We start from the raw sequence: 22,406 nt of genomic DNA, 5'->3' as shown, positions 1-22,406 counted from the left end.
ATCACTGTTGGTCAGTGCGTTTTTTTTGTTCTTAGAGCTGAACTAAACCTTTCTATCCTTGCAGCCAAAGAAGCTGCCATCTTAGCCTCTGTTTAGATCTACCGGTGCCATGGTGCTACACGTGATCAGTTATGACACCAACCGTTTTGATGGCTTGACAGTTCAGTTGCATTAGCAGCTATGACAGTTATCCTTCATGGCGTGGCTTTAATCTATCTGTTTTCGGAAACCATTAAATCAGTGTCTTTTAGATGTGCTTAAACCAGACCTAAGCCCACCAATTTATCTGTTTCCAAAACCGTTACATTCAAAGCATGCTATGAGTGATAACAGTTACTAGTGTGGTTATGTTAGCTCCCATCCAAACTGTCAAGCTATCAAATGACTGGTGTCATAGCTGATCATATGTGCAGCACCATGATAACGGCAAATCGAATAGAAGCTAAGATGGCAGTTTCCTTTGCTTTAAAGAATAGATTGGAAGGGTTTACTTATGCTTTAAAATGGCCCTCTTTGCCATTAAACATATATGATGGACGTTTAAGTCAAACCGGGACTTTTAATTTTACAGGTATAAAAAGGGATGGTAGCATGGCTGTACTACACACAGTCGTAAGAGGCAAATGTGTCCTATTACTGATAAGCGGCGCACATGTTGTGAGCCAGCCCAGAGACTGTTAATCAAAATGGCAGACAACAGTGTTAGTGCGTGCATGGAACAGCGTGTGGTGATGAAGGTTTGTGTGAACGATGGCATAAAACCCGCGGATATCTACAGAAGACTTCAAGCATAGTACGGTGTTGAGATGCTCAGCTGCAATAAGACATTTGAATGGTGTAAACGTTTAAAAAAAGGCCGTACGTCCATCAGTGATGATCCCAGCTGTGGTTGTTCCCAGTCCACAGTAGTCATTCCTGTGAACGTTCAGTGCATGGAACGCCTGATCCTGGATAATTGACGCATAACCTGTTGTAAAATTGCAAAAGAGGCGAAGCTCTGTAGAAACGGAGAACACAATCATGACGAAGTGAAGCAGGCTGTCCTAGGATGCTTCAGATGTCCTGACAAATCTTTGTATGCCAAAGCGTTTTTCAGGAATAGTTAAATGCTGGGATAAGTGTATAGATGTAGCAAGGGAGTATGATGAAAACAACATGCAGTTTCCACTCTTTGAATTGTATTCTTTTATTATTTAAATGCAAAAGTCCCGGTTTTTACTTGAACGCCCCTTGTATATGAGGCTTAGAAGGGAGCAATTTTATTGTTAGTATTTTTGACAAGGGTGATGTTGTTAACCTCTTTATGCATGCTCTAGTTTTAGTATGTTACCCTATATTACAAGAGCATGTTTGATCGCTCTTGAAGATAAGTTTTTTTTTCTATTTATCTTTATAATTTTGTGATATTCATAGTTTTTCAGATCTGTGTGTGTAATGTGTATCCTGCTGCTGTGAAAAGTCCCAGCATAGGGTGCAAAGTCTGTGGCTGGTGTTATACACACTCTGATTTCCAGAGTATGCTGGGTCTTGTACTTTCCCTGCAGCTCTAAAACTATGGGTTGCCTGTCACTTATACAGAGAATTCTTTTTAGTGCTATAGGCATCGAATCTACTCTGCCTTGTGTTATTTCAGAATAAGGTGTGCTCTAAGTCTGAATGATTGGAAATCCTGGAAATGTATGCAAATACTGTAATCCTTCCTCCTGTAAAGGTGACATATCCATTATTACATTGCCATGTTTTACACTAATACCCCAAATCTGTTTTTATCCAGTGGTACATGATCAGCATTGTACACATCTACAACCGCTGGAGGAACAGTGAAATCCGCTGCTATGTAAATGGCCAGTTAGTATCTTATGGAGATATGGCATGGCACGTCAACACAAATGATGTAAGTATTCACCTTAAGGATGTAGATGTATTGACGCTAAGCTCTTATATTCAGTGTTTAAAACTTATTTACATTTTTACAGATGTAATAAGACATGGTCACTGATCTTGCATACACATTAAAGGAAATCTTTTGTATGTTTTTTTTTTTTTTTAAATGATGCCTATCCTGGGATCCCCAAGCTTGATCCATAGCCTATCCAACCCCCAGTTTCAGAGCCTGTTTAACAGAGGCATCTTGAGGCTTCTTTACTTTTCTCATCAGAACAGACCAGTGGGGCGAGCTGAACCTACTCTTCAGTTAGGTTTCCTGGGATGCAGCTTGGTTCCTATCTTAGATTCTTGCCCACTGACTACAACTCAGTCAAAGCCAACAACACTATTTTAACAGTTATGCTTGGCCCAGTCCCCATTATGAAACTCCTTATTAATATATGCAAAACTCACCTGGAAGGGAAACCATCTGATCTTCTGTTTTTGCGGAGGTGGGAGAAGGACCTACAAATAAATTCCACACAGGCCCCAAAAGACCATATGGTCCTTTTTGCCCATAAAGCTTTGTTTACCCCAAAAAACAGATACAAGCCATTGACCCAATGGTCAGAACCCTCAAATTACACAAGTTCTACCTACAAGTCTTGTTCCCATGAAGTGGTGGGGACCCTCCTTTTCATCTTCTGGCACAGTTGAAAACGTCAGGATTTATGGAGCATAGTGAAAACTACCATTGTTGCCTTCATGGGTGTGTCTAGCACAAACACTCCAGCAGTCTATTACTCAATGCGCCTTTATCAAAAGACTGCAATAATTTATTTTTAATGTATCAACACAGCTAGGGCTAGATCTAACAGGCAGAAAATCTCACTTAAGTATTAAAAAAAACCAAAGAAGAGAAATATCTACAAATTATGACCCCACTGCATCTTTACAAAGAATAGAAACAAACTCTGGGGGGACAAACTAGATGTCCTGCTCCCCACTAATATATCACATTTACTCCAAATCACATCTGCGACACTGGTGATGCAATCTCTTTTCTACTACTCACTGGAGGGGAGGGATTGTAGGAGAAAGATAGAGACTATCCCTCCCTCCACCCACTAATTTTTTTCCTTTTTTTCTTCCTCCATCCACTTTCCTTCTCAACATCTTTCACCACAACTTTCCCTATTCACCTGCAATACAGATCATCCACTCAGCTAACCTGCTGAATGAAAAAACGGAACCGATTACCCCATCCACACACTTGAGGTGGATGCGGGAACCCCACTGTGTCATAGTATTCTGATAGCGGAACTCCCCCGCTGAACAAATAGACTGATCAGTGATGCAAGCTATTGGCTGCATGTGCAGATCGAAGCAACATTTTCCAACATTTTCCATGTATGGGTAGCATAAAGTGGTTCTAAAGCCAATTTTTTTTTTTTTACCTTAATTTGTTTTATACATTAAGTTAAAACGCATTTTGCAGCTTGCTGTCCTCCCCCAGCTCCCTAAATGCTTACCTGAGTCCTCAATTGATCCTTGCTGTGCATGGCTGCATCTCTTCTCTCCCCTCCCCTCTTTTCCTCTTCACACATGGACTCCGGCAGTAGCAGGAGTAATTAAATGCTGTGAGGAGGAAGCGGGGGCCAAACCATACTGTGTATGTCTATAAAGTGGGGCTCCATAGAGACACACAGCTTGGGCGTGAACAGCATATGTGCGCACAAGTGGTTTGTTATGGGGGCACATGGAGAAGAAGAGGAGCCAATATCGCTGGCAGGCGACCTAAGAAGAGGAAATTCAGGGCCACTCTGTGTATTACCATTTCACAGAGCAGGTGAGTACAAATGTGTATTATTTTAAATAAAAAAAAATGCCTATGCTACCACTTTAAGAGCTGAGTGCATTTCTGGCAGATCAACATGTATTTTCTGCACTTGCAGGCTTCCACTTTAAGGACTGCTCCCCCGCTCCCTATTAAGGATTGGCACCTTTGGGGGGCGGGGGGGAAGCGGGTACCCGAATTTGACAGGTACCCGCTCCTACTTCCGCTCCGATCGCCCAGGCAATCCGAAAAGGAAGGTGTCCTCTCTCCCTGTAGTCTTTTGGGACACTTGACAGGTCCCAGAAGACTACAGGACTATTCACAAGGTGCAGCGCTTCTCGCGCATGCGCAGTGGGTACCCGACTGTGAAGCTGCAAGCAGTCACAGCCGGGTGCCCACACTGAAGATGTCGGCCTCCTGGAATACAGGACGGCAGGTGAAATGGACTGTGGGGGACATACAGTACATCCAGAAAGTATTCACAGCGCTTAACTTTTGCTACATTTTGTTATGTTACAGCCTTATTCCAAAATGGATTCAATTAATTATTTTCCTCAACATTCTACAAACAATTCCCCATAATGACAACATGAGTGTCATGGCAAAGGCTGTGAATATTTATGGGCGTGTGTTTTTTTTTTATTTTTTTTTTATTTTTAATAAATTGCAAAGATTTCAAAACGAACTTCTTTCACAATGTCATCATGGGGTATTGTTTGTAGAATGTTGAGGGGAAAAAAATGAATTTAATCCATTTTGGAATAAGGCTGTAACATAACAAAATGTGGCAAACGTTAAGCACTGTGAATACTTTCTGGATGCACTGTATACTCAATACATATTGTTGAGTTATAGCATTGTACTTGGCAATATTTTTTGATTCATTATTTCTAATATTCAGCCCTTATATTGTTTAAATCATTTATACTATAGTGCCCTCGTGCCGCAGTATTTTGCAAATAACATTGAGCTGTCCACATTAGTTCCTCTCCCAAAGGAGTTTACAGTGCAATCTTCATACTTTTCTCATCCTCTTAGAATATTGACAAATCTTTCTAATTAAATGTCTATTTTTTATGTTTTAAGAGTTACGACAAATGCTTCCTGGGATCTTCTGAGACAGCTGACGCAAACAGAGTGTTTTGTGGTCAACTTGGAGCGGTGTATGTGTTCACAGAGGCTCTTAATCCTGCTCAGATATTTGCAATACATCAGCTTGGACCAGGCTATAAGGTGAGCTCTAATTTAAGTGCCCGTTTATTTTCCAAATGTTTGTTAAGCTACAATGAATTTAAAGGTCTATGAAATGTGAAAATTTAACAATGGCATTTTCATGAATTAAAAAAAAAAAAAATCTAACATTTGATGCAGTGCTGTTCACAAACTCTTAAATCATTTTTACTGTTAAAATGAAACTGTCCTACATTATAAAGTACCTAAGTAAACTATAGTTGTGCTCAAAAGTCTACATACCCTTGGAGAATTGATAATATACAGTATGTACTGTTTTTAAAGAAAACATGAGTGATCTGGCAAAACATATTTTTTATTTCTGATGGGATTCATATTCAACTGTAGGTCATAACAGAATGGCACAATCATAACGCAAAACATGGCAACAAGTAACAAATGAAATGACCCCTGCTCAAAAGTCTGCATACCCTTAGTTCTTAATGCTGTATATTGCCCCCTTGCCCCCTGTCCAACTGCGTCAGTGATTTCTCTTTGGAAAGTCCATACTCTATCTGACAGATCGCCAAACTCGTATATGCTAAACCAGTATACCCTTAAGAGCATAGACAGTGCCAATATGGGGCAAACGGGCACAAGCTGGAGAAGAGCTATAGATAAAAATCCAACATTGCATGTCCACAATGGAGGAAAATGGAGGAAAAACACAACATTTAAGAGCATGGACAGTACCAATATGGGGCAAACGGGCACAAGCTGGAGAAGAGCTATAGATAAAAATCCAGCATTGCATTGCCCCCTTTAGCATCAATGACAGTGTGCAGTCTTTTGTAATAGTTTTCTATGAGGCTCTGAATTCTTGCAAGTGGTATAGCTGCCCATTCTTCTTGGCAAAATGCCCCCAGGTCATGCAAAGTCTTTGGCCGTCTTGCATGAACCTGCACGTTTGAGATCTCCCCAGAGCGACTTGATGAGGCTTGATGATATTAAGGTCAGCAGACTGTGATGGCCACTCCAGAACCTTTTTCTGCTGTAACCACTGGAGGGTCAACTTGGCCTTGTGCTTAGGCTCTTTGTCATGCACATGTCCCATGTGCTGCTTTCATGCAGACGAATGCAAATTGTGTGCAATCAATTTTCACAAGATTCACCATGCCTATAGAGCTCCCCCCCTCCAAAACATCATTGAGCCACCAAAATGCTTCACAGTAGGGATAGTATTCTTGTCGCCATAGGCCTTGTTGACCCCTCTCCAAACATAGCACTTATGGTTGTGCCAGAAGCTGTGAGGCATGTCAAGATGTTGTCGGGCATATTGTAACCAGGCTTTTTTTTTGGCACTGAAGCAGTAAAGTCTTTTTTCTGGCAACTCGATTGTGCAGCTCATTTTTGTTCAAGTATCATTGTATTGTGCTCCTTAAAAACAGCCACACTGTCTTTTACCAGAGCAGCATGAATTTCTCATGAGGTTACCTGTGGGTTTTTCTTTGTATCTCAAACAATTCTTCTGGCAGTTGTGGCTACAATCTTTCTTGGTCTACCTGTCCTTGTCTTGGTATCAAGAGATCCCCAAATTTTCCACTTCTTAGTAAGAGATTGACCAATACTGGCTTGCATATTCAAGGCTTTGTATTTCTTTATATATCCTTTTCTATCTTTATGAAGTTCAATTACCTTGTTACGCAGGTCTTTTGACAGTTCTTTTCTGCTCCCCATGGCTCATTATCTAGCCTTCTCAGTGCATCCATGTGCAAGCTAACAAACCCATTCACTATTTATGCACAGACACTAATTGCAGTTTAAAAAGCCACAGATGTGGGAAATTAACCTTTTAATTGCCATTTCAACTGGTGTGTCTGTACAAAGGCCAAACATTCCAGGGTATGTAAACTTTTGATCAGGGCCATTTGGCTAATTTCTGTTTATAAATATGATTTAAAAAAAAAAGCCAAACAGCTATGTGATAATAAATGGCTTCATATGATTACTTTCCTTAAATATAAGACCTTTTTTTGGCATGATCAGTCATATTTTCAATATCGATGCCAAAATTGCATGATTTCTGCCAGGGTGTGCAAACGTTTGAGCAGAATTGTGTATGGCTAAATATTTTGAACACCTAACCATTACACCTATATGAGTTTGTGGACATCCCATTTCTGATTCACTGGCAGTAATTTGGAGTTACCCCCTGTGGCTATAACAGCTTCTTGGAGGGTTCTCCAATGTACCTGGTGTACCATAGTGCTTACAATTTTTGTAGAAAATCCTCTAGGCTCTTAAGCTCATACTTCTAACTTGTAACATCCGTATCCCGGTGCATACAATACTGTTTTGTAGAAGTGGTAGCATCTTCCGCTATTTGTATTCTCGGCACGGAAATCTTTACTGGTGCTTGCTACAACTGCACTGTATTTCCACATAGACATGTATGATTCGGAAGTGGTTCACAGTGTGCCCTTTAAGGGATTGCTGCAAACCTGACGTGTGATAAGCATTCATATATTTATAGCAGGTTAACAAAAGCTGCAACTTCTCTTGGTTCAGATTCATATCTCTGCACTGTGTTTGTTGCCTACAATAGAACCATTATCAGCCCTCTGTCACATCCCACAGTGTGAGAGCTCATTTACACAGCGTCCTTGCAGTAAATAGCATGCTTTTTACAGATAGAAGCATTTGAACTTGATATTCCATCCACTGCAATGTAGCTTATTTATGTTTATTTGTTGCAGGTGAGCATGTTTTAGAAAAAAAAAAAAAGAAACGTAACATTTTTTTGTGAATTTATGTGTGTTAAGCAGGCCCATTGAAATGGATGGTAAATGTTTTGTGTATTTTTACCATGTTTGCACTTCGTGAGTTAGTCTGGTTAGTCTACTAGTTCTTCTCTCACTTTCCACATGCTTTTGTAGAACACAAAATCGTACAAAAATGTGCATAAATGCATGCAATAATGTACATTAAAAATTCCTATTACTGCATGTCATTAGGTATGAAAGGGCAGCAAACCCTTACTCATGCCATTGCACCAATAAATCGATCTTTTTATTATTATTTTTAAAAACTTTCTTTTATTTTGTGTACTCCATTATTGCATATAGTTGAATTTCCAGGTGCATACAAAGTACACAGAATGGTATTTTATCCTGGACTTTTACCAGCTATCTTTTCAGTCTGTGACTTTACATATCAATAATTTTTAGTCTTTTGTAGTGCTCGCAGCCATCCGTTGTGCCATGATGAAATCAGACTTTTCTAATGTGACAGAGGAATGTTGTGGAAATGGTTGGGTATTTTGTTAACACAAAAATTAATACAGTTTTATCAAATAGTAGGTGGTAATCAAACTGATAGCTTCCATATTTGATTTTATATTGCGTAAGCAGCAGCTTTGTAGGTACCACCTGTTTGACTATACCCATTTCCTTTAAACCACACCTACTGTTTGTAGGGGGTGCTACATAACACAACCCATATATGAATCAAGTGCCAATAATTCATATGCTAAATACACCATAAATCAAACTCAGTGTGCATAAACATATATATGACCATAAACGTAATGTCCATAAATCATAAATAAGTCTGTGAAACTACTGTGATCCTCAGTTGTTCCAGTAGAGTCCAGTGCAGGAAAAATGCAGCATGTTCTACTTTTTTTTCTGTTTTCTGGAACTGGAATGCACTGGAACTGACAGCAATGCTGTGAACTATGCCATTGGAAACCACATAACCTACCTGCCATGCACTTTTTATGTAGGAAAAAAGACGCATTGGACTGCTTGTGGTGTGAACTGGCCATAAAAGAGGGGGATTCTTAGTTTACCTATGTTGAAATGCATGTTCAAGCTGTCCAACTGCGTCAGTGATTTCTCTTTGGAAAGTCCATACTCTATCTGACAGATCGCCAAACTCGTATATGCTAAAACAGTATACCCTTAAGAGCATAGATAGTGCCAATATGGGGCAAACGGGCACAAGCTGGAGAAGAGCTATAGATAAAAATTCAGCATTGCATGTCCACAATGGAGGAAAAACACAACATTTAAGAGCATGGACAGTGCCAATATGGGGCAAACGGGCACAAGCTGGAGAAGAGCTATAGATAAAAATTCAGCATTGCATGTCCACAATGGAGGAAAAACACAACATTTAAGAGCATGGACAGTGCCAATATGGGGCAAACGGGCACAAGCTGGAGAAGAGCTATAGATAAAAATCCAGCATTGCATGTCCACAATGGAGGAAAATGGAGGAAAAACACAACATTTAAGAGCATGGACAGTGCCAATATGGGGCAAACGGGCACAAGCTGGAGAAGAGCTATAGATAAAAATCCAACATTGCATGTCCACAATGAAGGAAAAACAGAACATTTAAGAGCATGGACAGCACCAACTGGTAAAAACATTTATCTATGCACATAACCAAGCATGTAACCACGCAAGTCCCAAAGAGAATGTTTTACCTACAACACAGAGGATGCTCACATTACACAACGTAATGTACACTACCAAGCCCCATTCACCAATGATTACCAAGTGCATCCCCATGAATTTCTGCTGTCTCTGTAGCACTGCAGCACCCAACATGCTCTTTTATTGTGTTTTCTATCCAGTCTTTACTTCCACTGTTGAAAGAATGGAATGAACACTTTTATGTCTGTTTTTTGTAGGATTTTATTATTTAACAATCATGTTTTGTAAATGTGTTTTGTTTGGCTCGTGTGAGAACTCCTGCAGATCCCTATATCAGACTATCATAGATGATCCTTCTATCCTATAAATGTTGAAACACCTGTTAGGAATTAGTTTGAAATTTTCACCTAGTTGGCATTGCAAAGCACGTTTTGACAGCATGTTATCATACCCTGCAGAGTGTGTTTTTGTGTGTTGTCAGCTCCGTCTGTTTTGCTGTGTTTTATACCATGCTCAATAAATGCACTTGGTTGTAAGTATTCACCCTATGCAAACATTACTTAGCACAGTGTTTATAGTTGTCGTTTCTTATTTCTGGATTATATGATGGGATGGCAAAATATGTGGCTGTTCCGCAGTCATGTGTTTGTCTGCAACAATCTCTCTATTTTATTACAAGTTTTTTTTTCCCAAACAAGAATTTATAGCCAGTTCTTGTTATCATCGAGCAGTGGATAGTGTCCAGTTTATCACAATACTTTGCCTCTGGACAAGTTAAAGGAGTTTCCTTTTATCAGTAAAACCCTTATCTAAGGGACTGCCATCTCAAACCTAGTTACTGAATATAATTGCTGGCATCAGGAGAATAGAATACCTCATAGCTACTGTGGGCAGTACCTGAACACGTTTTGATAATGTTTGGGATGTGTGGGATCAATCTGACTGGCCTTTCGTCTTTTTCATAGGCCCCTAGATGATTTCATCTTTTCTTTATGACCTTTCACTTTAATGTTCTTTATTGATATCTGCCCCTGGTGTGTTCTGAATGTTCTTTCTAAACTCACTTTGTTCATGGATTTTGGAGTTCACAACTGATCTTCTTTCTATTACGTTCTTTTTTTTTTTTTTTTGTATATCTTGTAATTGCTTTATGCAAACTGTGGTATTCTGTTTTGTGTGCATGAGTCAATCTCTCTGTTATCAACATGATTTGTATCTCTGCCTTTTTTTGTCAAACGCTGAAAAGATTCAACAAAATACAACTACAAAAAAATAAAATGTAAAACCCTTTCAGTGGGCTGTTATTGTCCAATGGTGGTGGATATTCTTCACACCACCAACTAGTTCTAAACATAGTTCAGAGTTAGTTTAGCTTTTCTTTTGTTATGAGAGTATGTAACCTTAAAACCCTTCAAACACATACCCTTAAGACATTCTCGAAATTCTCTAAATTCATATGTTGTTAATTTTATGGTGTAGACTTAAATACTTGGGTTCCCTTATAATGCCTAAATTATAGGATTAGAGGCTAGACAGGAGCATAGGGGGGTGATATCACCTACCAAGTGTCGTCCCTAGGATAGCAGATTCATAGGGACTAGGCTAGAGCCATTGTGGACAGATTTTCTCGAATCTGCACAGTGCACCTCAATGCAAATATATCAGGGTTAGTTTTTTTTTTTAAACAAAGCGTATGCTTTAAAGTAGAACTGTGGCCAAATGAAATGTATCCAACAGAGAATTATTGTAGTTGACACCTCCAGGTTGCCTGTATGCACTTTCTAATATCTTGCAGTGAAAACTCACACTAAGAAACATCGACACATTATTATTATTATTATTATTATTATACAGTATTTATAAAGCGCCAATAGTTCGCTCAGCGCTGTACATTACAAAGGGAGACAGAACATGTGACAGAACAATACCAATACAATGCAAAACATGAGGGGATCAAGGGCCCTGCTCTTTCGAGCTTACAATCTAGGAGGGAGGGGGTGGTGGCACAGGAGGAGATAGCTGTGGGGGATGGAGTGGTAGGAAGAGTGGAGGAGGGAGGCAAGTTAGCAGGGGGTGGGGTAGGCTTCCCTGAAGAGATGGGTTTTCAGGGTGCGCCTAAAGGAGAGGAGAGTAGGTGATAATCTGATGGGTTGGGGCAGGGAGTTCCAGAGGATGGGTGACACCCTGGAGAAGTCCTGGAGGCGGGCATGGGAGGAGGAGACCAGGGAACTAGAGAGAAGGAGGTCTTGTGAGGAGCGGAGTGTGCGTGCTGGGCGGTACTTGGATATTAGGTCAGTGATGTAGTTCGGGGCAGTATGGTGGACAGCTTTGTACGTCAGCGTTAGGATTTTGAATTTGATCCGTTGCGCAATCGGAAGCCAGTGGAGGGATTGGCAGAGGGGGGTGGCGGAGACAGAGCGGTTGGAAAGGTGAATGAGTCTGGCAGCCGTGTTCAGGATGGACTGAAGAGGGGATAGCCAGCGGCGAGGCAGGCCAGTGAGGAGGGAGTTGCAGTAGTCGAGTCGTGATATGATGAGGGAGTGGATGAGCTGTTTAGTGGTTTCTGGGGTTAGGAACGTGCGGATTTTGGCGATGTTGCGGAGGTGGAGTCTGCACGAGTTTGTTAAAGATTGGACTTGGGGCTGGAAGGATAGGTTGGAGTCCAGAATGACACCCAGTACTCTGGCCTGCAGGGCGGGTTTGATGGTAGCGTTGTTGGATGTGACGGAGAAATCAATGGGGGGTGGGGTCCGGGCTGGGGGGAAGACAAGAAACTCGGTTTTGGAGAGGTTCAATTTAAGGAAGTGGAGCGACATCCAGTCTGATATGTCGCTCAGTAGGTGTGTGATTCGGGCTGAGACCAAGGGGGTGAGGTGGGGGGTTGAGAGATAGATTTGTGTGTCGTCGGCATAGAGGTGGTAGTTGAAGCCGTGAGAGTGTATGAGTTGGCCAAGGGAGGAGGTATAGATGGAGAAGAGAAGGGGCCCGAGGACAGAGCCTTGAGGGACCCCAACAGAGAGGGGGAGTGAGGGGGAGGTGGTAGCATTATAGGTAACGCTGAAAGAGCGTTGTGACAGGTAGGATGAGATCCAGGAGAGAGCAGAATCTCTGAGGCCGAGGGAGTGTAGTTTTTTGAGGAGGAGGGGGTGGTCGACTGTGTCGAAGGCCGCAGAGAGGTCAAGGAGTAGGAGCACTGAATAGTGTCCATTAGCTTTGGCGGTTAGCAGGTCGTTGGAGAGTTTGAGTAAGGCAGTTTCGGTGGAGTGTAGGGGACGGAAGCCGGACTGTAGGGGATCGAGGAGGTTGTTGTCGTTGAGGTGAGAGCATAGGCGGGTGTAGACTAGGCGCTCGAGGAGTTTAGATGTAAATGGGAGCAGGGAGATGGGTCTGAGGTTGTTCGGGTCATTGGGGTCCAGGGAGGGCTTTTTAAGTATGGGGGTGATGTGTGCATGTTTCAGAGGGGAGGGGAAAGTGCCTGAGGAGAGGGAGAGATTGAAGATGTGGGTGAGGGAGCGTAGGATGGAGGAGGAGGAAGGTCGTAGGAGTTGTGAGGGGATAGGGTCGAGGGGGCAGGTGGTGAGGCGGGCATCAGAGAGGGTCTTGGAGACTTCCTCGATGGTAGTAAGGTCAAGGGTGTGGAGTGTTGGGGGAGCTTCAGTATGAGGAATGTAGGGTGGGGTGGAAGAGGAGGTCAGAGCAGTGGTGGGGCCGTGGGAGAGGGGTGATGAGGGGGTAGCTGAGTGAGGGTGAAGGGGGTTGGAGAGAGTTTGAGCAGCGACGAAGTCCCTGCGGGTTATGTCGAGGGGGAGGGGGGATAAGGGGGTAGCTGTGTGAGAGGGGACAGGTTGAGAGGGCGTGTGAGTTGCGGCAATGTCCTTGCGAATTGTGTCAATTTTGTTTTTGAAGTGATTGGCAATCTCAAGGGCAGTGAGTGAGGTGCTGGGTGGAGGTGGGGGTGGAGAGAGTAGAGAGTTGAAGGCAGAGAAGAGTCGGCGAGGATTGGAGGAGAGGGCCTTGATGAGGGTCAAGAAGTAGGCCTGTTTGGCAGCATGGAGGGAGGAGGTGTAGGTGCGGAAGGCAGATTTGTAGCGGGTGAAGGCTTGTTTGGATTTGGTTTTGCGCCATAGTCGCTCCAGGGCACGACTTTGTCGTTTGAGGGTTTTGGTGTGATCAGTCTGCCAGGGCTGGAGCGGTCGGGGTCTGGTGTTGCGTGTGGTTAAAGGCGCTAGTGAGTCAAGGGCTGTTGAGAGCGCATTGTTGTAGGCGGTCAAAGCCAAGTCGGGGCAGGACAGGGGGAGGATGCGGTCGTGGAGTTGATCAGCTGCAGAGTGGAGGGAGGCAGGGTTAAGGTTGCGGAGGTTACGGCTGGTAGTAGTGTGACATTTGGAGGGGTAGGCGTTGGAGGACGAGGAGATAGAGAAGGTGATCAGGTTGTGGTCAGAGAGAGGGAAGGGGGTGTTAGTGAGGTTGTGGGGAGCACATCGGTTGGAGAAGACAAGATCAAGGATATTTCCGTCGGAGTGGGTGGTGGATTGTATGCACTGTGCAAGTGCAAAGGAGGAGGTTAGGTGGAGGAGACGGGCTGTGTCCGGGTTGTCGAGGTTGACAGGGATGTTAAAATCCCCAAGAATTATGGTGGGTAGCTCAGAGGAGAGGAAGAAGGGTAGCCAGGAGGAGAAGTCATCCAGGAAGCGGGGTATGGATCCAGGAGGCCGGTATATCACAGCAATCTTCAGGGGGGTTGGGGAGAATAGTCGGACGCAGTGGGCCTCGAAGGAGGAGAAGGATAGTGAGGGGGGGTTTGGGAGGACTCGGAAGGTGCTCTGCGGTGACAGGAGCAGACCAACCCCACCACCTTTACGACCGTTAGGCCTGGGTGAGTGGGTCCAGGTGAGACCTCCATAGGAGAGTGCAGCAGGGGAGGTAGAGTCAGTGGGCTGGATCCAGGTTTCCGTGATCGCCAGGAGGTTGAGGGAGCGGGAAACAAAGAGGTCGTGGATGGCGGTAAGCTTGTTGCACACCGAACGGGCGTTCAGGAGTGCACATGAAAACGGGGGGGAGATTTTAGGGAGCAGGGAGACAGATACTAAGTTGCGGGGGTTGCAGTAGGACGTGGAAGTGGGAGGGTGTTGAGCGGGTGAGGGAGGTGGAGGGCCAGGATTTGGGGAGATGTCCCCCGCGGCTAGGAGGAGGAGAAGGGTGAGAAAGGTGGCATGGGAGCGGGATGTGCAGGAGCGTGAGAAACTCCTAGTGGAGGTGTTGGGGTCAGTGGGAGAGTGGAGTAATAGGAAGAGGTGGTGGGTGCCATAGAGGGGTGAGGGAAGCAGTGAGGACACGATATACAAATGTTTGGGAGGGGCAGAGGGATATAGTGAATGGAATTTGGGAGCGAAGGAGAGGAAAATGAGAAGGAGGAGTGGAAGAGACATTTTGGGGAGGTGAAGAGAGCAGTAGTAGGGAGATGATAGCAGTGAGGGGGAGATGTACAGGTTGTGGGGTGGAGTAGAGGGGTAGAGAAATGAGATTTGGGAACAGAGGGTAGTAATATGATGAGAAGAGGGGCGTATTATATAAAGGCACACAGAGTGGGTCTCAGGCATGTAAGAGGTTTCCCAGGGTGTTTGCTTGCAGTCTTCCAGCATGCAGTAGAGCTTCTTACTGTTGTTGTGTCTTCCTGCTGCTTGGGTTCTCCTGCTTTAGTTCAACTGCTGCGTTTAACTGCTTCTTCTATGCACTCTTTCGAAGCCGCACTCAATCTGAAGCAGCACCCCATCAGAGACTGTGCCCCCCATCAGAGATCTCCCCCATGAGCTGATCTAAATTTATAGGGAGATGCTCAAATGAGCATTCAACTCCACCCCAATTAGAAGCTGATAAAGATCACATGAGGAGTGGGGGATGATTCTCTCAGGAAACAGACACCGATCGTAAAACGGGTGCAGCTAAAGGTGAGAACTGGTCAACATATACAAAAATATAAATACACCATTTGTTCTGAATATAGCAGGAGTCAATGCGTTTTGGAGTTAAGAGTGGAGGTAGGTGAAAGGAGCATTTACCCAGGAGGAAGGCAGCAGGAGTCAATGCGTTTTGGAGTTAAGAGTGGAGGTAGGTGAAAGGAGCATTTACCCAGGAGGAAGGCAGCAGGAGTCAATGCGTTTTGGAGTTAAGAGTGGAGGTAGGTGAAAGGAGCATTTACCCAGGAGGAAGGCAGCACACATAGAAAAGTGAAGGTAGAAAAAGACACAGTGGTCCATCAAGTCTGCTTATTTTTTTTTTGGGGGGGGGGGGGGTTGTTTTTTTTTTGTTTTTGTTTTAGTTAACTTTTTTGTCTGAGTATAGATCTGTGCTTGTCCCAAGAATGTTTGAAGCTATTTACTGTTGCCTGGCTCACTACCTCTGAAGGAAGTGTATTCCAAGAATTAAGTACTCTTTCAGTAAAATAAAACTTTGAGATTAGTTTTGTACTTTCCTCCAGTTAGTTTAAGGTCATGTCCTCGTGTTCTTGATTTTGGTTTCCTGGTGAAAATACTGCCCTCCTGAACCTTATTCACCCTCTTGTTTTTAAATGCAATTACCGGTTTTTTTTTTTCCACTATACCGCATAGGAGCTGTCATTCTCCCCTCCGTTAAGGGAAACTAAGGGGCGGGGTCACCCAGTGACATTACCCAGTGCCCCGCCCCTTAGTTTCCTTTATCAGAGGAGAGAATGACAGCTCATTCTCTGGGCTATAGTGAAGGGGAAAATAAAGCCCTGGTAATTACATTTACAAACTGGCAGTGACATAGGGGCAGCCAGTGAGGGAGGCTGAGTGTATACACTGCTTCCTCACTGTGTATGCTGCTCCCTTACTATATACACTGCTCCTCTCCTGCCCCCTCCTTGCACACACTACCCCCCCTCCCCCCTACAAAGAGGACCTGTCACTCATATGCTATCACATAGGGGACTATTGGTCCCCTATGTGATCGTAATAAAATCATACGTTAAAAAAAAAAATATATATATATATACATACATACATACATACATACAAATAAAACAAATTTGAGCCTCCCCACCTCCACGCAGACATTTCGGTTTTGGTTTTCAGCCACGTGCATTCTGAATTTTCTCTATTGGTTTTGGCACCAGAATTTACATTTCAGTGCACCACTAATTTAAAGGTTTCAATCATGTCTCCCCTTTCCCTTCTTTCCTCCAGACTGTACATGTTAAGTTCCTGAAGTCGTTCTTAATATGTTCCCCAGACCTTTCACCATTTGTTACCCATCTCTGGACTCGTTCTTTCTTATCAATATTTTATTGTAAATGAGGTCTCCAGAACTGGACACAGTATTCTAAATGAGGTCTAACTAAATATCTGTATATAGGGGAATCAGGACTTCCTTTCTCCTGCTGGTGACCCCTCTAGTGATGCATCCTAGAATTCTGTTCACTTTCCCCACTGCCTGGCCACACTGTTAGCTCATTTTGCAATCATTTGTAATAAGTACCCCCAAGTCCTTTTCCTCTGTAGTGCTGTTCTACACTATACCCCCAATGTACTCTCTCAAGGGATTCTTTTTCCATAGGTGCATTATTTTACGTTTAGAAACATTGAACTGCAATTTCCACTTCTTTGACCAATCTTCCAGCAATGCTAAATAATTTGTCAAGAAAAGGATACAGTAATAAGTATGAAGCTGGCTTCTATCTACCTTATTCTCATCCTCCTCCTCTGCCTTATTATTAGGCCATAACTTTTGCAGACAGTCTTAACCAACCAATAGTGAATGGGGGGAGTTAGGAGGAAATGGAAAGAGAATCATAGAAGATGGTCACTGTCTACGCTTTAGAACGTCCCACTTTTTTGGGGTCCATGGTTGATTTACACCAGTGGTTCTCAACCTTCCTAATGTCGCGACCCCCAACCATAAAATTATTGCAAAACGGTGATCATTTTGCGCCCTGGTCAATCGACTGAAAGAATTTCATGGGAATGGAAGTTAATCTGATTTCCAATTCTATCTGATAGTAAAATTGAAGTGTGTATGGCCAGTATTCCCCCCCCTCCCCCCCAGGGATATCAGCCCTCTCCCACACCGAGTCGTCTGTCCTGAGGCTCCTTTTATGACCCTGGAAAGTTTGGGATTGCTAGTCACTGTGTACTTCCCTCTAGCGGGCCGGGTGTCCCGGTGCCAGCCCTCGTACTGTGAGGAGAAGCCTCCGTGGGAGGTGAGCGGCTGTAGGGCGCACGCTCTGCGGGTAACCAGATCCCCCCTCCCCGGAGACAAAGTGGGGCCTGGCTCACATCTATCCAGCTGTTGTGAGCAGCTGCCCGCCCGGAGAAACATGCAGCAGGTGCAAGGGCAGCCAATGGGTGGCAGCGGGGCACCTCCGACCCGCCCCTTGCAACGGAGGAGCCTCCAGCCTGGCCGGCCGCTCATAATGCACAAGGAAGAGGGAGCGAGCCAGTCAGTGTGCTGGTGTTAGTTCAGCGTGAGAGGCTTGCAGAAAGCCGGGAGTGCGGGACACCCTGCCAAGCCCCTTTGGCTGCCCTCACCACTACCTCATAGAGTATCTGCATTTGCCTGGAGACAGATAGAGGAGCGGTGTCTCGGTTCCTAAGACCATCGGAAATATGTGTTTTCCGATGGTCTTAGGTGACCCCTGTGAAAGGGTCGTTCGACCCCCAAAGGGGTCGCGACCCACAGGTTGAGAACCGCTGATTTACACGGTATTAGAAAGTGCATTGAGGTGCCTGAACATACCAGCTAAAGCATGTTATTTGGCCACTAATTTAGAAAAAAAACTTCAAACCAAACTTTTATTTTTTTTAAATAAGTAAGGTTAGGTAATTGTTGCGGTTTGCCTAATTATTGGATTCAACCTGACTTTAAATGAGTTGTATGGTGTAAGATGCCTTTTAGACTGGCCCAGTGCTAGTAGAATATATCATGTGTGGCCACGCCCGCTGATGTGTATTACCCTTTCCACTGGGGCTTGGTCAAAGAGGTCTTTAATTGAGAAGAAATACTTTTACTTTTTATCACCTAAACAGATTTAAAAAAGAATTTTCTAAGTGGGCAACCTGCAAAAAAAGTGAAAGGTGTGATTTCCCCTCACATTCCTCATACTCCTCATGTCTCTGATACAAGAAGTGAGGGGAATGCTTTATTAAAATTTTCTGTTGCCCCCTATAAACCCATATACTTTAGGCCTAAATGGGATGAAGTGCTCAAAGCTTGCAGTTATGTAGGAATGAATGGCCCACTTTATTTCAGCCACAAAAACTCTGGTTGGTTTGCTCTGAAGGCATGTTATTAGAAAATCTGCAGCTGTAGAGCTACCCCCAAATTCTGATGTTAGTCTCCCAGCTGGGAACCACAGACTACAGCCTTCTAATTGTTTAACTTTATAGTGTGCTGAACAGATCTAAGCAGCAGTGCTATGCTGGCTGTGCTGTTGCCTATGCACGAAGATACTGCGGGTTCTTGAAGCTGGCACCCACTTTTAATTTAAAGGGCAAAAAACTACAGTATGTAGTACCTAAATTATTTGTAGCTTTAATGAGCTAACCTGGGTCATGCAGCCCTTCAGATCAATGCATATCAAACCCTCTAGCAACTACACAGTTCATTAAATGTACTTGTTTGGTTGAAAGTACAAATGCCGAATGAATCTGCCAGCAAAACCAATGGAATGAAATTCTTAACATGATTAAATATGACATTCTTGGTTCACTTGGCAAAAGAGTAGGGAAAGAGATTTAAAATGTTTGATGTCTTTTTATTTCTTGCTAAATATAGCTTGTCCCTACTCTGGGAAAAGGAAAAATGTAATGCTTAAAACTAATGACCTATTACCAAGCGAACAGAGATCACAGGCCGGAAAAATAAAGTTTAACATCGCTTCATTACAATGGCTTCGTAGGTTTTCCACTTCTAAGTAGAGAGTGGTTTGCTCATCTTCAAGTGTGTCCCAATGAACTAGCTAACTTAAACTTCTGTTTAAGTTTTATTTTCTTTATTGAAGTGATAAACCATTTAAGACTTATAGATCAGCTTTGTTTGGAGGCTAAAGGGTTTAATCACATGCCGTCTGGCTATATTTTACTTGGGAAATCCTTGCTCAACCCCTGTTTACCTTCATGGCAAACCATGCTCCTATCTCTGTATGGACTTGATCCAAGAGAATCCAGTGCAGGTAGGGGTCTTCTCTGCATGGACCTCACAAATTTTAAAACATAAACAGGTGATGAAGTCTCTTAAAGATCCTCTTCTCACAGGTTATGGGTTTTCTTGGTACAAATATTTTTATTTACAGATCTCTCTTCCAGCAGCACCCACTGGTGATAGGGTTTTTTTTTTTTGCAAATGTTAAAAGGCACCTTTGGATGCTTGAGTTTACCTTTCAGTTCCTTCCTGAAACGGGTTGCTCCAATGTGCATGTGGGGTCTGGTCCTCTCCCTCCTGCCCCTCACTCTTGTTTGTTGAACCTACCCATCACATTGGAGGAGAAGGTTTGCTTGGTTGTTGGTCAATATTTGCATCTAGAGCTTCATGAGTTTATATCTCCTTCTCAAGTACGCAGAAAAATGTTGAAAGACATTGCTTTATTTATTCCAAGGAATGTTTTACATTTAAACACTAAATCCCTAGGGTAACTTCAACTATTTTATTCCAATAGAACTCCTAAATAATTTTGTAAAGGTCTTGTGGAACTTTTACTAAAACTAGTTCATTGGGGGTCAATGGCAAAAATGCTCCTTACAATGATGTCAGAAGGAAGAATGCAATCTTTATAGAAGTGGTCAGAAAGCCACCCGCAACCGCAGAAGGGTAAAACAGATCATTTTTATCATGCTGCTGACTTTGTCAAGGGGCATTGGTCCTGTAACTGTGCATGAATCATCAAATAGATGGCCAATCAGCCACACCACCAGGAACCCCTACCAACCTCTAGAGGACCACTAGGGTTCCACAAAACCCTAGCTGAGAATGGCTCTCTTAAGGATACTACAAAAAATGACATGGGAACACCATTGTTTGCTAGGGGTCTATTAGGAATACTCTACATGAAGGAGGTTGCCCCAGTTAGATTTCTGGTTTTCCAGGTAGACAACAGACTATATCTGTTATGAATATTCTATGAGTCTATGTCTGCAACTATTGTGTTGTTAATAAAGTGAATTAAGAACTGATGGAGAATGTCACAGAAAATGTGGTTATGAACGGGTAATGTCACATTTTAAACACCGTGCATTTTCTACAGATAATGTACAGCTAAAATGAGCAATAACCCCCTCCTCCATGTAAACTCCTGACAAACACATTGCAAGTCAATGAACTCATGTTCTAAACACTTTCATTGTCTGGCTCGTTGTCTTCATGTAGCTGTCATCTGTCTGCAACATTTTAAAGAAGCATGTCAGATGGAAATGACAGCTCGCTTTATGGAACTCTCTTATCCGTTCATGCTCGGACAGTTTGACATGGTTGCCGTGAAACAGTTTGCTGTCAGTCATTTCTAGCAATATTTCATAGATACAGTTAAAAATATTACCTCTTTACACAAAAGAGAACTTTAAAGAGTCTCCTGGGTTTGCAATGAGAATTAAATGCTAACATGCTTTATTTATCTCTTTGTCAGCTAGTCGGTGGAATGTCTTAAGTGTAGTTAATGAGCCATGTGATGTACGCTCTTCATTAAAGCCATTGGTATTTGTTAATACTCATGGTTATGCGTGTGTAAACAGTTTTCCTGCAATGGCTTCTGTTCATTTAACTGTATAAACATTGTCAGGCAGAAGGCTGAAGGAGTTAGTGTTGTAAATGTGCATCTTGTAGCTTTAGTTTTAGCAGATAAATCTCTTTGCATGCAGTAACATCTCTACTTAAAGAAATTCTAACATTTGTGATGTCATGGGTAAGGGCTGAGCTACTGTGGACTTCTCATTGTAACTTAGTTTATCTTTAAGGTCTCATGCACATGGACTTTCACAGGAAATTTATATGCTTGGCGTAAAATTCCCAGCATGTTTCCACTTCTTTGCATTGGCATTTACCTGTGCATTTGTGTACAACATATTTCGTCCTGAGCCACTGATTAGTGTTTGTCAAATATGCAGAATCTGCACCCATGGCAGCATGGTAGCACTTCCTGTTCTTTGTTCTCCCTGTGTCTGCTTGGGTTTCCTCTAGGTACTACGGTTTCCTCCCACACACTAAAGACATGCTGGTAGGTTAATTGGCTCTCCTGTCTAAATTGGCCCTAGTATGTGTTAGCAGATCTGTGAGTTAGGGACCTTAGATTGTAAGCTCCTTGAAGGTAGGAACTGATGTGCATATAAAATATATATTTAAAGCACAATGTGAATTGTCGGCACTATATAAGTCCCTTTAATAATAAATGTAAATGAGACATTGCAGCCTGGTTTGGGCTAGTTTATTCTCAAACTATGTGCACTCTGTGTATAATAGTTTACAGAACATTTTCACTTTTTTTCCAGTCTCTCTTCCAGTATGATTTTGTATTTGCTAAGCCATACGTTAAACTGTTCGTTTGAATTTACATTCTGCCATGATTCTGTCTGAAGCAGAAACAGACCACTGATGAGAAACCGACTTAAACAGAAAGTGTGTTGATGTGCTTTTTTATTCCCTGAGCTGCACTAAAAGCTAGTTTTTACCCAGCATCTGGAAGCATGGCATCCATTGCCATAGCATTAAGCCATCTGCCTTTTCCCTTTTATCATAACATTTTTGCACACTACTTCCATTTTTGATGGCACATTTTTTCGTTTTGAAGCATTCATATTGTTCTAAGACAAAGGTAAAAAAAACAAACAAAAAACAGTGCTCTTCATGTACTAACCCCTAACCCTTAGACTGGCCCTAACATTTAAGTTCTAAAATCACCGAACTTTAACCCTCAAAGTGGAAAAAGTTTGTAACAAGTAGAGTTTTCTGGTAGAGGAGACCTTGCTGGAAGAAGACTTTGTTAATCTCTTCTGTCAAACACTCCATTAGATGTGTGCTGGCAAGTGCACTGTACACTCCTGGCCAAATCCTGGCAACTGTAAGATGCAGGAACTTGGGCAGTTGCT

At 42.9% G+C, this 22,406-nt stretch overlaps 1 protein-coding gene across 6 annotated transcripts in view; it reads left to right on the top strand.

The window, feature by feature from the left end:
- NBEA (neurobeachin) overlaps positions 1 to 22,406 on the top strand; it is an 881,324-nt gene that overhangs the window by 244,130 nt on the left and 614,788 nt on the right. For all 6 annotated transcript variants that reach the window (XM_089690860.1, XM_089690861.1, XM_089690859.1 and 3 more), the window contains exons 7-8: positions 1,775 to 1,894; positions 4,790 to 4,936. In XM_089690860.1, the coding sequence (XP_089546986.1) occupies positions 1,775 to 1,894; positions 4,790 to 4,936 (267 nt within the window). The remainder of the gene's footprint in view (positions 1 to 1,774; positions 1,895 to 4,789; positions 4,937 to 22,406) is intronic.

The sequence above is a fragment of the Staurois parvus genome, unplaced genomic scaffold (genome assembly GCF_062004578.1).
Source record: "Staurois parvus isolate SC_StPar_1 unplaced genomic scaffold, SC_StPar_1.0 ptg000544l, whole genome shotgun sequence".
In the NCBI taxonomy this organism is placed as follows: domain Eukaryota; kingdom Metazoa; phylum Chordata; class Amphibia; order Anura; family Ranidae; genus Staurois; species Staurois parvus.
This window is presented reverse-complemented; position numbering and strand designations above follow the sequence as displayed.